The sequence below is a fragment of the Podarcis liolepis genome (genome assembly GCF_965112155.1).
Source record: "Podarcis liolepis genome assembly, chromosome: 2".
Classification (NCBI taxonomy): domain Eukaryota; kingdom Metazoa; phylum Chordata; class Lepidosauria; order Squamata; family Lacertidae; genus Podarcis; species Podarcis liolepis.
The window spans coordinates 116401259-116416334 of record NC_139555.1 but is presented as its reverse complement, the minus strand read 5'-3'; the positions used below and the strand labels follow the sequence as shown (position 1 = coordinate 116416334).

Here is a 15076-nt window from a genome sequence, read left to right as displayed (position 1 = left end):
TTGCTTTTATTGTTGCTTTTGAGGGAAAGGGGGGTGGTTACCTGTTTTACTGCAAGCATATACACTGCGTTTCACACAATTTGTAAAACTACTCCACACTGAACTTTCCCCCCATTTCCCCAAAATTTCTATTTTTTCTGGGGGGAAACAGGGGAAAAACATTTTTTTCTCATGGCTTCAAAATTTCCGGAAATTTTACCTCTCTAATTACGATACATACACAGAGACACACACAACAAAGCAGTAACTCAAATTCCTCTTTATCAATGATTATTCAAAGTGGCTTACAAATAAAGGTTAAAGACAATATAAGGCAACTAATAAATGCAAAAATTCATCAGAGGAGCTGGTCTAATGGTACAAGACAGGAGCTGGTAAAATGACCCAAATCCCTTCCCAGCAGGAGACACACACAAACAGCCACCCCTAACAATAAAAAAATGAGCTACAGGGAGGAATGGATCAACAGCCACCCTCAAATCCCACCTTTTCTATGAGGCCTTTGGCTTAACCCTCTAGTTCCCATGCCCTACTTAGCCTAAAACTAAGGATCATGCAATCGAAACAACCACATATTGCTTCCTTCTTGACCAGCAGAGGCCACTCAGTCGAGATGAATGGGGCAGTGCCACACCAACCTCAATTTTTGGCCTGGGGATTCAATGAGCACAGTGTCCAGGGTTGGCAGAACCTCTTGAGGCAGGGGCATTCTGCACCGTGGTGCAGCTGCAAAAAAGGCTCTGCTCTTAACAGAGGTCTGCTGAGCTTTGTTTGGCAGCAGTACATAGAGTGGGGCCTGAGATGTTGAAGAGCGTGAGCAGGGCACATAACAGAAGGTGGTGGTCCTTAAGATGCTCAGCTCCCAGGCCAGTTAAGGCCAGCGCCTGTGATTTGAACCCCTTTCACTTCATCGCAGCCCTGCTTATATCCTCAGGCCCACCCTTATGGTTGTTTCTCGGTGTGGACTTTCTTATGTTTACGAAGACCCGTGAGACCGCAGAACCTTTTCTCGCACTCCAGGCATTTGTACGGTTTTTCCCCTGTGTGGGTCCTCTTATGAGCTTTCAGCAAGGTGCTGGACCGGAAGCTGAGGTCGCATTCTGAGCACTTGAAGGGCTTTTCTCCCGTGTGGATTCTCTCGTGTTTAATGAGGTTGGTCCTCCGGCTTAAGCTCTGCCCGCAGTAGGAGCACTTGTAGGGTTTCTCTCCCGTGTGGGTCCTTTTGTGAACGTTGAAGACCGAGCTGTTTCTGAAGCTCTCCCCGCAGTCGGTGCATTTGTAGGGCTTCTCTCCGGTGTGGGTCCTCTCGTGCACCACGAGGTGCGGCCTTCGGCTGAAGCTCTGGCCGCAGTCGGAGCACTGGTACGGCTTCTCACCCGAGTGGATCCGCTTGTGGGTGATGAGCTGGGAGCTGGTGCTGAAGCTCTTGCCGCACTCTGAGCACTGGTACGGCTTCTCTCCCGTGTGGGTCCTCTGGTGGATGACAAGGGTGGCCTTCTGGTTGAAGCTTTTGTCACAGTCGGCGCACTTGTAGGGCTTCTCCCCCGTGTGGGTCCTCTCGTGCCTCAGGAGGTTTGAGTGCTGGGAGAACGACCTCCCGCAGTTCAGGCATTCGTACGGTTTCTCTCCGGTGTGGGTCCTCTCATGAATCGACAGGTGGGATTTGTTCTGGAAACTCTCCCTGCAGTACGTGCATTTGTACGGCCTCTCCCTCACCTGCTGCTTCTGATTCTCCAGGAGATCAAAGATCTGGCGGATCCCGTGCTGGAAGGTATTCTGGTTCAAGCCCCTGTTGCCTTCCTTGCGTTGCCCCGATGGTATTGCCGCCTTCCTTGGGTGCTTGTCCCGGCGATTTTCTTGCCCCTCCTGGCTTCCAGGTCTCTTGTCGACTTCAGGATCCTGGAATAAATCTCCCTTGGCTCTTTCTGGGGATACTCCAGCCACAACTACTTGCTCAACTGTTTCCTCTTCAAAGATCCCTTCTGCATCTTCCAGTTCGTGCCTGTCATCTGCTGAAAGAAATAAGAGAATCAAGAAATGAGAGAGAAGATTCTGAATACCATGATTTAGAATGGGAAAGGTCCTAACTCAATGGTAGAGCATCTGCCCTGAATGCAGGTGACCCCACGTTCAATCCCCAGCATCACCAGCTAAGAAGCTTCGTAGTCAAAGGACTCAAACCTAAATCTTGACCCAGCAAGTCAATCTCATCTGCTTCCTCCTTGACATCTGTGCAAATCTGCATTTCAGCAGTGTCTGAGGAATCCTCCTCTGACGCGGGCGAATGAATGGCCACATTTGTGAAAGGCCCCCATATCTGAAACCGAAGAAGAACAAAAGATTTAGAACTGTAGGTGTTAAATCTGTATTATTTGTTTTATTAGACACTTTAAAAACTCATTAGCCACTTTTACAAAAAGGAACTCAAAGTGACTTACCAAAAGTAGCACATACGTCACCTACATAAAACTAAATCAGTACAGTGGACCCTCAGGTTACCCTTCGGGTAACGTAATCCTTGGGTTGCAAAAGTGGCAAACCCGGAAGTGGGTTGGCCGCTCGCGCATGTGCAGAAGCGCTCTGCGGCGCCGCATGCATAGACGCAATCCTCCGGTTACGAAGATTTTGAGATACGGCCAGGCCTCCGGAATGAATCCCGTTCGTAACCAGATGTTCCACTGTAAAAGCGAAAAAATCACTCCCACTCCGGGAGGCTACAGATTATAAAAAGGCTTGGCTGAAGAGAAACATTTTTGCCTGCACCTAAAGAAATATAGTGATATTGCCAGACATGTGTAGCCGGGGAGAGTGTTACATAAGCACTGAGCCACCACTAAGAAGACCCAGTCTCATGCTGACACTCTCCACATCTCCCTCTCTGAGTGGGCACATCGACACAGGCCTTGAATTATGAAAGCAGAGTCTAGGTTGGATCATGTGGGGAGAGGTGGTCCATACACACACACACACACTTAAAAAAAATAAAAAAATTCCTTCCAGTAGCACCTTAAAGACCAACTAAGTTAGTTCTTGGTATGAGCTTTCGTGTGCATGCACACTTCTTCAGCATGCACACGAAAGCTCATACCAAGAACTAACTTAGTTGGTCTTTAAGGTGCTACTGGAAGGAATTTTTTTATTTTGACTATGGCAGACCAACACGGCTACCTATCTGTAACTTAAAAAAAATAATAATTAAACACTGATACGATTATTGCTGCGTATACAGATATTGCACTGTACTGTTTATGTATATTCAGGCTGCACTATTAGCATTGCCATACAACTGGATTTTCCCTGACATAACCGGGATACTGCAGTCAGCAGCAGTGTCCAAGTGGAAATCGGGAAAATGTCTGGGGAAATCCGGACATATGGCAACCCATATTGGCATAGCTCAAAAATGGCATTTTGCCCAAAAAACTCAACAGCTTTTCTGTCTGGATTTTCAGTTTGAAATATGGCAACCCTACCCACCACCCACCAGCTCATTATGCAAAAAATCACTTCTCTTTACACAGAGAGTTATACCCAAGCTTCGCTGCACACTTGGCTGATTCAGATATGTGAACAGATGGAGTTTGCCCACTTCCCTGCTTGTTTGTACTTTTGCTGGAGTAGAAACCATGGCGAAAGAAATCGGACTAAGCAGGGAGCAAGCAGTAGACAAACCAGTTTTTCCTTTGCCCCTCTTTTGCTGGTTGGCTGCAGCCATTTTAGGAAGAAAGTATGGTGGGAACACACATTAGAAATGCTCCCATAAGAAATAATGAAAATTGTCAGCTCATTATGCGAACGTTCGCCTAAAGGATGATTTCCTGGGAAGCGCATTGTGTTCAGAAAGCGGGACCTATGTGTAGTTGGATTTTCTTCATCTTAAGTTGTTGAAAGTGTTTTATTCTATATTTATGTTCTTGGATTTTTTAACATGTAAACCAATTCAATGTAAACTGCTTCAAGATCTATTGATAGTGAATGGCTTAAATAACATAAAATAGTTTCCTCCACATAAAATGGAATTTGGAGCAGATAGGAATGGAATGACTGAAAAGTGGTATCAGGTATGAGGAACCTTTCGTCTTCCAGACTCCTGTCATCCCTGGCTTTTGGTCATGCTTGCTGGGGTTGTTTGTAATTTAGGGTTACCGTATTTTTTGCACCATAACACTCACTTTTTTCCTCCTAGAAAGTAAGGGGAAATGTCTGTGCGTGTTATGGAGCGAATGCCTGCGGGTAGCGGGGGGATCTGCTGCAGTCGTGAGCAGAGGATCCATGGTTCCCCTTCCTTCCCTCCTCCGTGGTTACAAAGCATGGATCCACATGGATCCTCAGGATTTTTGCATTGGGCTACTCCAAACTCACTGTCAGATCACATGTCTGTGGCCACAGCATGAACCACAAAAATCATATATCCACTATTTCGTTTAGAATATTTTTTTTTCTTGTTTTCCTCCTCTAAAAACTACGTGCGTGTTATGGTCTGGTGCATGTTATAGAGCGAAAAATACGGTAATTTGATTAGCATGAAAGTCAACTAGCCAAGAGGGGGACAGGTGGAGTTATTACTTAGCAACCAGGCAGTGGCATTATCTTTAGTGAGATAGCACATGCTCTGGTTGGCTGTGCAGTTCCAAGGGAGTTTTACCTCTATATGTTTGATGGAATGTCTCCCGGCACTCTGTACAAGGCCCAAACTGAAACACAAAACCTCTGTTTCCTTTCTCCTCAAATTATACACCAGTATACTTAGTAAAGTGTTATCAAGACTTTTCTCTCTGGACACAGTCTGTGTTATTGAACTGTGTTTGCCAAGAGACATTTCCAGACCAACTTTTCCACACTCATAGACGACCCAAGCTGACACAACTCCTAGGTCAATTCGCACAAGCTCTGTTCACCTTTTCCTCTGGCCTCTCAGCCTCGCGAGGCTTCAGCAAGAAATCTTCTGCAAGGTCCACCGCCTGGGTACAGGTCTCCGGGCCCCATTCCCGGACCCAGCACTGCATCTCCAGGGGCAGGACGGTCAGGAACTGCTCCAAGATCACCAACTCCAGGATCTGCTCCTTGCTGTGCCTCTCAGGCATCAGCCACTGGCGGCAAAGCTCCCGGAGTTGTCTCAAGGCCCCTCGGGGCCCCTCGGTCTCCTGGTAGCCGAAATGCCGGAAGCGAAGACATCGAATCTCCAAGCTGAGAGTTTCCTCATCCAGAATCTCCTCCTTCACTTTCACAAAAGGATCTAGCCTTTGATGGGCCCCGCGGGCTTCTCGACGGGATGCACCCTCTCCTGTTGGCCACCGGCTGGTGTCAATGACAGCCTTGAAGGAGGCCTGGAAGTCCTTAGCATCATCCAACCGCGGCTGGGATTGAAAGAGCCGCGAGGGTTTTGATCTTGAACGCATAGACCATTTGGACTTCAGGAACCCCTGCTGTGGAGTTTTCTGGTGGGGCCCCTTGTTTAGCTCATGCTTAATTATTCCCGGGGTTGTCTCAGCTGGAAACTCTCTGGCAGTCCCAGTTTGGACAGCACGGGAGCCTTTTCCTCTCATTTCTGATCTCTTTGCTGGATTGGGTCCTGGCAGGTCCTGCTCCTCCATTTTTATTCCTGGCAGCAGCGTCTGAGGAAAAATAAAATAAAATTGAAATACAGTGGTACCTCTGGATGCGAACGGGATCCGTTCCGGAGCCCCATTTGCATCCTGAAGTGAACGCAACCCGCGTCTGTGCGTGCAAGGGTCACCACTTCCATGAATGCGTGTGACATCATTTTGAGCGTCTGCGCATGCGCGAGCAGCGAAACCTGGAAGTAACACACTCCATTAGTTCCGGGTCACCGCGGAGCGTATCCTGAAAACGCTCAACCTGAAGCACATTTAACCAGCGGTATGACTGTATGAGTGAAAGGTTTTGTAGGCTTATAGCAAAATCTTGGCATCCTAAGATAAGTTAGGTCTCCTCCAGACCACCTATTTACTGAGCATTCATCCCAATTTGTTTGTGAGGCAGTAATATGACAGCAAGCATTCTCTCTGATTTGCTTGTGTAGTGTTTTTTATACATCTCCCTGTTAATCATTTGTTTATCCCACACTATTCGGTGCATTTTCCTCATTTCCCTAACCACTATAAATCTCTTTTTTTTATTGCACTAGGACAAGATTGTGCTTTAAGTCACTTTAATTATACAAACTAAGGGCCCCTCTACAATTGAAGTTTGTATGTGTGTTCCACCACAGGTCAATGATGCAAGAATAGCAGCCATATGTATCAAGGCTTGTGCTTGTCTACCCCTATCTTTTTTTATTTTATTTTTCAGCATTTCTTTTTGCAAATATACCCAAAAGAAAGAAAAGGATAATGAACCGTTGCTGACACCGATGATAAAAATAGTCCATCAGTCCTAATGTAAACTCATAGATTAACAGAGGCAATCCATATATCCAAGGTATCTAAAAGACATAAACTATTATAAGCTCCCCTTTCAGAACGAATTTTATCAGTCTGGTATATCATGAGCCTGGGACTCTCCCTCCCACAGCTGCACACTTCCCTTTGTGTATTAGCAAGGGAAGACAGGGTGTGAGCAAACATCAGCATCTCAGAACAGAATCATTTTCTAACTGTTTAATGGGAGTATTTGCATAATCATGGGTGACAGGCGACTTCACAGAAAAGCCACACAAAAGTTGAAATGCATCTTCTGAAATGACAGGACATCGGAAGCCACAAATCGCCCATCTCGCTCACTGTCTATAGCAGGGGTAGGAAGCCTCAGGCCTGAGGGCCAAATACCCTCCTGTCTGGCCCTTGGGTCTCTCCCCCAGGCCACACCCTCCCTCCAAGTTGCATACTTCTTCAACCCTGTCCACACCCTTCATAGGTGCTTTCAGAGCACCTATGAGTGCTCTGAAACGGTCATCCGTGTCCTTTGTGTTGATGATAAGTCTTACCCCCCCATTGAATTTGCCAAATCCTCTTTTAAATCCATCCTCTTTAACCAGGCATTTGGTTGATCCGATTTACATCCTATGCCCTTTTAAAATGTGGGGGTTGGGGGGGTAATGGGTTGCTGTTTTTATTTTTTATTAGGTATTTTGTGGTTTTATATCTTGATTTTATTCTGTGAACTGCCCTGAGACCCCTGGGTATAGGGTGGTATATAAATTCTATTATTGTTTTTAATAATAATAACTCGGTGCCCATCACTATTTCTTGCGGCAGTGAACTCCATAGTTCAGTTACATGCTGCATAGTTCAATTACATGCTCCTTCCTTTTGCCTGCCCTGCATCTATCACCGCTCAGCTTCACTGCTTGGCCCCGAGTTCTGGTTTCATGAAAGGCGGAGTAAAACGTCTCTCGAGCCACTTCCCCCCAAACGCCGTGCCTAATTTGATGCACCCCTTTCCCGACTCTCCATTTACTCCCTCCGCCCCCCAAATGCTGCACCCTTTCATCACTGGGGAAACTGCTCCAACCCCCTTCGATCCATCCTGGCTGCCCTTTTCTGAGCCTTTCCCAGCTTTTCTCAGCAGAAGGCCCCCGGGAGAGCTGCTTGCAGGGCAGACCCTGAGCAGAAACAGGCAAAGAGCCCGAAGGAAGCGTCTCCATTAACTTCTCGCTCTCCCCTCCGCCATCTCCCAACTCACCTTTGCGGGCAACCTCGGCTAATCTCCAATTCCGATGCCCAAGCCCGGACCATCGAGACGCGCAGGAACAGGAAGCGCGGAGCATTCCTACGCTTCCGGGTCTTGTCTAGGCAACCGGTTGCCGTTTCCTTAACCCTTTGAGGAATGTCACCCTGCGGAGATGCGAAAGGGAGACGGTGCAACGCTGCGCTGTGAAAACATTGTTGCTGGTGTGTTTTGAGACAAGAAGTGCTCTCTGCACGTGCCCGTAATAGTTATTTTAACAGGATTGTCCCATTTCTGGAGGAAATGGGGGCGTGGCAGGCTGGGAGTGTTGCAAGCGTGGACTTATATACTTCCCTGTTTTTGTATGTAATTTGTCGTTGTAATGGTTAATCGCTGTAACCCGCCCTGGGCAATGCCCTTTCCCCCCAATAATGAGATCCCAAGGGTTAAATAGGCAGAGCTGCATTTTTACAAAGAGGCTTGGACATCTGGGAAGAAAGCTACCCATCGCCTTTTCCTGTAGGTGGTAGGAAACTCGGTGGTTTGTGGGGCTTCCTTCCCTTTCGTGGGGTTTTTAAAATAGATATATTTATAAATATTGCTAGCCTCTGGGCAGTTTGGGCTGCAGAGATTTCTTGAAAAGGAGGTTGCATCACCAAGTCGTCGGCTGGCTGGTGCAGGGAAAGAGAGAGAGAAAAGAGGTGCGTTGATGGAGATGGAGGAGGAAGGGGGCGGTTGGGGAAAAGGAGAAGCTCTTCCTGCAGAGGAGGAATCTGAAATGACACAGGAGAAGCGAAGACCCGGCAGTGCGAAGGGGGAAACTGCTAACAGCACCCTGATCTCCTTCCGCACCTACCTGCCTGCCTGCCTGCCTGCCACCCACCAGAATGCAAACCGAGGGGGGAGAAGGGGACCAAATCCCCAGCTCTGAAACAGAATGAAGCCCAATCTCAGGATATGTTTTGGATGGAAATAAATAAACCATTATGGAATGTCAGTCTGACTCTCAGAAATCGAAACAATTTAGTCGTGTAGCCGACTAAATTATTCTTATCAAAATTAACGGGCCAAAATGAGTCACGTCAGTTAATTTCAGTAGGTTAGCTCTCAGTAGAAATAACTTTGGGATACCACCCCAAGTTAAGAAATCAATCATGAATACATATATATCTTTAAAGTGTTGCTTTAAAAATATCTGTCTATTGTGTTCTTCATAGATTTAGCATCCTTGCATGTACAGTGGTCAACTTATTTTGCAGGACTTGGCTCCCATGTTTCTACCTGCAGCTTGTTCTGGTTAGGACTGTGTGGATAGCCTGGGGCTCTCCTCCAGATCAGTGCTGGTCAGTCAGCAAAGCCAGGGATGATGGGAGTTGTAGTTTGGCAACATCTGGAGGGCTATAGCTACCCAGCCTCTGGTCTATACATACATTTGTATTGATTTGTTTAAGATGTTTGTAAATGGTCTACACACAAAATATCAAAGTGGTCACAACAGGTACAACAAAACCTAAGATCCCATGAAAACACTAGCCTTTGTCATTGTATTTATATGTTGTTTGAATTTCATTCATGTTTTGTATGGTGCTGCCCCGCAACCTTTTGACAAAATTTGACAAATTTTCTTTGGGAAAATTATAATGGAACAAATCCACCTGCTTATTTCAGAAACCTTTTGAGTGAGGCTGCAGTGCTTTTTCTTTGGGAAATGGAGAATTTGGTTTGGGTTCGATGCCCGGAGAGCTGTGCTCGGGTCGTGACCCTGGTGAAGGATTTCCTGCTGAGGCAGCAGGAGAATGAAAGATGGGGAGCTCAGGTGAAGAGGCATGCAAGCCCCAAAGCTTTTGCAGTACAGTCGTACCTTGGTTCTTGAATATAATCCATTCGAGAACTCTGTTCGACTTCTGAAAACGGTTGAAAACCAAGACACGGTTTCCGGTCGGCTGCAGGCGCTTCCTGCACTCAATCAGAAGCTGCAGAAGCCGTGTTGGACATTCAGGTTCCCAAGAACATTCGAAAACCAGAAGACTTCTGGGTTTTCGGAGTTTGGGAGTCAAAACGTACAGGTACCAAGGTGTTCGAGAACCAAGGTACAGCTGTACTGTATTGAAAGTGGGTTTGTGTGTGACTGCCCTGATAGCATAATGAGCGCAAATAATATTGAATGCAGAATAAAAACGTCTGGTCGTGTACTGCCTCTGAAGCTAGAGGTTCCATTTACCTATGAGTAGCAGCCATGTTAGCCTTCATTGAAAAATAGGCCCATCCTGCTTTTCAGTTTTGTATTTCAATTCATACTGTGATAGCATTAGGTGGGAGAAGTGTGTCTTTTGGGGTCACGATTCTTTATTATAAAGGGTTGCCTTTAAAATACACACACCACACCTTTCTGTTTCTAAGCCTTTCTGCTCCTTTCTGATTCGTGATTCTTAATGTTTAACTGCAGGCAGTGGCCACAAGCCTTTCTGATACCAAGCTGCCTCCCTCAGACACTGAGCAGGAGCAGAACTTGAAGCAGGAGAAAGATGAGGACATGGTCTCACTCGGTAAGGATTTATTTCCCCCAGGCACTTAATTTTTAAAATGAGAGGGGATGGAGCTTTAGATTACCTAGATGTTCCACTGTGCCCACTTAGGACAGGAGCGGAGAAGTTTTTCAGCTCAAGGGCCACATTCTCTCATGAGACACCATATTTTTCGCCCCATAAGACCATAAGACACACCTAGTTTTTAGAAGGGGTATGCAAGAAAAAAATTTTTTTTAAAGGAAGCGCTGAGCTGAGTCTGTATGCATCCCAGGCTCTGCTCAGCGCTCCCTTTCACGAGCCGCGTGGAGCATGTGTGCAGCGCTTGCAGGCTTTTCCCCAGGAGGGAGAAGGGCAATTCCCCCACCTTGTAGAAAAGCCCGCAGGAGCCGCGCACCCTTTAAAGAGCGCACGGCTCCTGCGGGCTTTTCCCCGAGGAGGGAGAAGGGACTGACTGGCCGCGTCAGTCCCTTCTCCCTCCTTGGGGAAAAGCTTGCAAGAGCCACGCAGAGCATGTGCGCAGCTCTCAGGGGCTTTTCCAGCCTGCCTCCTGCCTGCATTTGCTCCATAAAACACACACACACATTTCCCCTTACATTTTAGGAGGGAAAAAGTGTGTCTTATGAAGTGAAAAATACGGTATCTCTAGGCGAGGCCACAGGCAAAAGTGGGCAGATCAGTGAAATTAACCCTTACATCTTCTGTCGTAGACTACATTCCAACTCTGCAGGGGGCAGATAATTCTTTTCTTAACTCTGCTCCAGGCAAGTAGAGGGATGCATTCAGCAATGTAAAAACCTTGGTGGGGTGGGGACAGAGAAGAGTGGGAGACTTCCCAAGGCTGGATAGAGAGGCCTGGACAGCCACATTTAATTCTTGGTTCCTAAGGTTCCCCACTCCTCCCTTAGGAATTCTTGATATAGAGAGAAGCAATCTGCACATGTTCAGGGATGCTCTTATCAGGGGGTGTGCATACTGCACCGAGAACACTTGAAATCTGCTAACCTGCATGAACTGGACAAGCTAATGTTACATTCTTTTTATTTTCATATGATCAGCAATGCTTTATTATTTTTCAGTAACTTTTATTAGGTTTTCCTCACCATGAGGCATGGGGCTGTTCAAGACTCTATGGGAAAAAAAATTAGGTGCAGCAACAGGAACCATACACAGCATTTCAATTGTAGTTACACCATAATTACATTGTGCTATTGGCAGCTTTATTTTTTGATCTCTCTCTGAAAGATTCCTAATGTGAGTTCTGCTTTTTGTGCTGCGCTGATGCTTCCATGTAGTGCTGCTGGGCTCTAGTCTAGGGGTTGGACAGAACTTGTGGTTCTCCAGTTTTTGCTGGGCTTCAGTTCTCATCTTCCCAGGCTATTGACCATGTTGACTGGGGCTGATGGTTACTGGAGTTCAACAACATCCAGAGGGAGGCACATTAGTTGTTCTTGGCTTTATGTCATGATAAATTAGTTAGTCTTCAAGGTGATCCCAAGCTCTTTGGGGCCCTTCGTTATTTAATTCCATGGCTGAAGGTTTCATTAGCTGCAACGCCACAAAGCTCAAGGGTTGGATTCGTGACATCAAGGTTTTCTGAGAGCCAGTGTGGTGTAGTGGTTAAGAGCAGTAGTCTCGTAATCTGGTGAACCGGGTTCGTGTCTCCGCTCCTCCACATGCAGCTGCTGGGTGACCTTGGGCTAGTCACACTTCTCTGAAGTCTCTCAGCCCCACTCACCTCACAGAGTGTTTGTTGTGGGGGAGGAAGGGAAAGGAGAATGTTAGCCGCTTTGAGACTCCTTCAGGTAGTGATAAAGCGGGATATCAAATCCAAACTCTTTTTCTCTCTTCTTCTCCTCAGCAGGTTATGGAAAGCTGAGTGAGAAGAAGAACGAGGACCAGCTCAGCCTGGAAGAATCTGAGGCAGACGGAGCACCCCTTGGAGGAGAGAACTGGGACATCCATGAGATGGTAGAAACACCTGGAAGTCGTCAGGACTCAGATGGGCATGGGAAACAGAAGGACATCCCTGTTCCTCCTTATGACCAGGGAGACAATCCCTACAACTACTTAGCCCTCATGGTGCGTGAGAGGTCCCACACTGGCAAGAAACCATTCACCTGCCTGGACTGCAGGAAGAACTTCCACCGGAGGTCGGGTCTTTTGGCACACGAGAGGACGCACATGGGAGAGAAGCTGTACAAATGCACAGAGTTTGGGAAGAGTTTGAGCCAGAGCTCGAGTCTTTTGGCCCATGAGGGGACCCATACGGGAGAGAAGCCATATCTGTGCACCAAGTGCGGGGAAAACTGTGAATGCACACATTTGTGTTTTACCGCAATGCCAAGGAGGAAAGACATCAGCAACGCTCTTAGAGAAGCAATTGTTGCTGCCCACAAAACTGGGAAGGGTTATAAGGCCATCTCCAAACAATTTAAAGTCCATCATTCTACAATCAGAAAGATTATTCAGAAGTGGAAAACATTCCAGACAGTTGCCAACCTTCCCAGGAGTGGACGTCCCAGCAAATTCACCCCATGGTCAGACTGTGCAATGCTCAGAGAAATTGCAAAAAACCCAAGAGTTACATCTCAGGCTCTACAGGCCTCAGTTAGCACGTTAAATGTTAAAGTTCATGACAGTACAATCAGAAAAAGACTGAATATGCTGGGAAAGGTTGTCAGGAGAAAGCCTCTTCCCTCTAAATAGAACATGGCAGCACAGCTTAGGTTTGCAAAGTTGCATCTGAACAAATCACCAGACTTCTGGAACAACGTCCTTTGGACACACAAGACCAAAGTGGAGATGTTTGGCCATAGTGCACAGTACCATGTTTGGCGAAAACCAAATGCAGCATACCAGCACAAACAACATACTAACTGTCAGGCATGGTGGTGGAGGGTTGGTGATTTGGGCTTGCAGCCACAGGACCTGGGAACCTTGCAGTCATTGAGTTGACCACGAACTGCTCTGTATACCAAAGTATCTTAGATTCAATTGGGAGGCCATCTGCCTGACAGCTAAAGCTTGGTCGAAACTGGGTTATGCAACAGGACAATAATCCCAAGCACACCAGTAAATCTTCAACAGAATGACTGAAAAAGAAAAGAATCAAGGTGTTGCAACGGCCCACTCAAAGTCCAGACTTTCATAAACAAATGCCAGCAAACCTCAATGAGCTGAAGCAACTTTGTGAAGAAGAATGGGCCAAAATTCCTCCACAACAATGAGAGAGATGGATAAAGAATTACTTCATGTTATTGCTGATAAAGGTGGTTCTCCAAGCTGTTGAATCAAAGGTGTACTTCGTTTTTCACACATGGCTTCTACATCTTGGCTTTATTTCTGTTAGATAAATCAAAATGCGACATATTATGTGCTGTTGTTCACCTGAGGTTGTATTTACCTGATATTAAGACCTGCTAAGGAACATATGTTTTTTATTATGTCCTCATGTGTAAAGCCACATAATTCAAAGAAGGTGTACTTTCTTTTTCCCATGACTGTATACCTCCTTTTCTCATTGGCCGCAATCCTTTTCGGTCCCAAATCTCTTAGGATATTGTTCCTGAGGTGGAATTCAAAGTGCTTAAAAACATCCAAATGGTTGCTCCATATGAATAAGTGTATGGAGGAAGGGGGAAGTGAATGAGAGATTTTGGAATCAGGGCCATGGTAGACTTGAGGGTAGATCAAGTGTTTAAGATCAGTTGTAAATGTCTCCCTCTGATAACACTCTGAAGAACCCATTTCACAAAGCCCTCTTCCACTGGAGGGGGTGGGACTATATTAATAACACCAACCCTTCTTTTTTACCAAGAGTTGGAGAACCCCAGGCAGAGTAGCCCTGCAAGCCTTTTTTTTTAGTTTTCATTTATACTTTTCAAGTTTGTACATTTCATTAGTTTTACATTAACATTGATTTAACATTTTGAAGTTTGACTTCCTCCCCCCCTTTCTGCAGTTCCTTAAATTTATTTTTTAATATCTTCTGCATATCCAAATTCATTTAATTTGCTCATTTACTCATCTTCTTTAAATATATACTCTTATGAAACTGCATGTTATTACAATTATCCTGCTAATGTTTTTATCTGTTTACAATTTATATGTAAATATGCAATAAACCATTTCCATTATTTTATAAAAAGTTTGTTGATCTTGATTTCTTATTCTTCCGGTAAGTTTCGCCATTTCTGCATATTCCATAAGTTTTTGTATCCATTCTTCCTTTGCTGGGACTTATGCTTCTTTCCACTTTTGGACGAGTAGCATTCTTGCTGCTATAGTAGCATACATAAATAAATTTCTATGCAGTTTAGGTAGTTCTGTCCCTATAATTCCCAAAAGAAAAGCTTCTGGTTTGTTTTACAAAAGTTTTTTTGATTATCCTTTTCAATTCCTTGTATATTATTTCCCAAGCCTTTATGCCTGGGCCCGTGGGAAATTCACCCTCCCCAGTCTGACTACATATGAAGCACCAAAGGTTTTCCACTCCTGGTAGAAGAGAGTGTTGTTCTGAGGAAGAGGGAAACATCCGGGGGTGGGGAGGTGGACTAGTTGGTCCTCATGGTCCATTCCAACTCTTAACATTCTATGATTCCCTTAGAAGGATCCTATTGCGGGGGGGGGGGGTGAATGGCCACCCTCCTCTGCTGAAGACGCTTCTCGGGGGGGGGGGGTGTTGGAAGGACCCTTGTAATGGGTGAGTCAGTCATTAAGAACATATATAGTTGGGTGTCTGATGAGCAAAGTGAATTGCCCACTTGGCGCAAAGGTTGGGGACGTTCCCCATCGCCTAGATAGCATGTTGAGGCAAAAATAAATAAATCTGAATTTCACATATACTCTCATGGGATGACAGACCAGGAATGAGACCTTGGAGTCGTAGTAAATAGTTTTAATGATGATATTGACCAAGT

General features: G+C 45.9%; 1 protein-coding gene and 1 long non-coding RNA gene across 2 annotated transcripts; both read right to left on the bottom strand.

The window, feature by feature from the left end:
* Nucleotides 1–244: 244 nt before the first annotated feature.
* On the bottom strand, nucleotides 245–7740 carry LOC310701384 (uncharacterized protein). The gene is made up of 4 exons (XM_083492169.1): nucleotides 7645–7740; nucleotides 4899–5615; nucleotides 2182–2317; nucleotides 245–2009 (listed from the first exon to the last, which is right to left on the bottom strand). The coding sequence occupies exons 2-4, from the start codon at nucleotides 5592–5594 to the stop codon at nucleotides 943–945; spliced, it is 1899 nt and encodes a 632-aa protein (XP_083348295.1). The 5' UTR covers nucleotides 5595–5615; nucleotides 7645–7740; the 3' UTR covers nucleotides 245–942.
* A 6268-nt stretch (nucleotides 7741–14008) lies between these two features.
* On the bottom strand, nucleotides 14009–15050 carry LOC310702201. The gene is made up of 2 exons (XR_014523351.1): nucleotides 14941–15050; nucleotides 14009–14739 (listed from the first exon to the last, which is right to left on the bottom strand). It is a non-coding gene; the product is annotated as an uncharacterized lncRNA (long non-coding RNA).
* Between the last annotated feature and the right edge of the window lie 26 nt (nucleotides 15051–15076).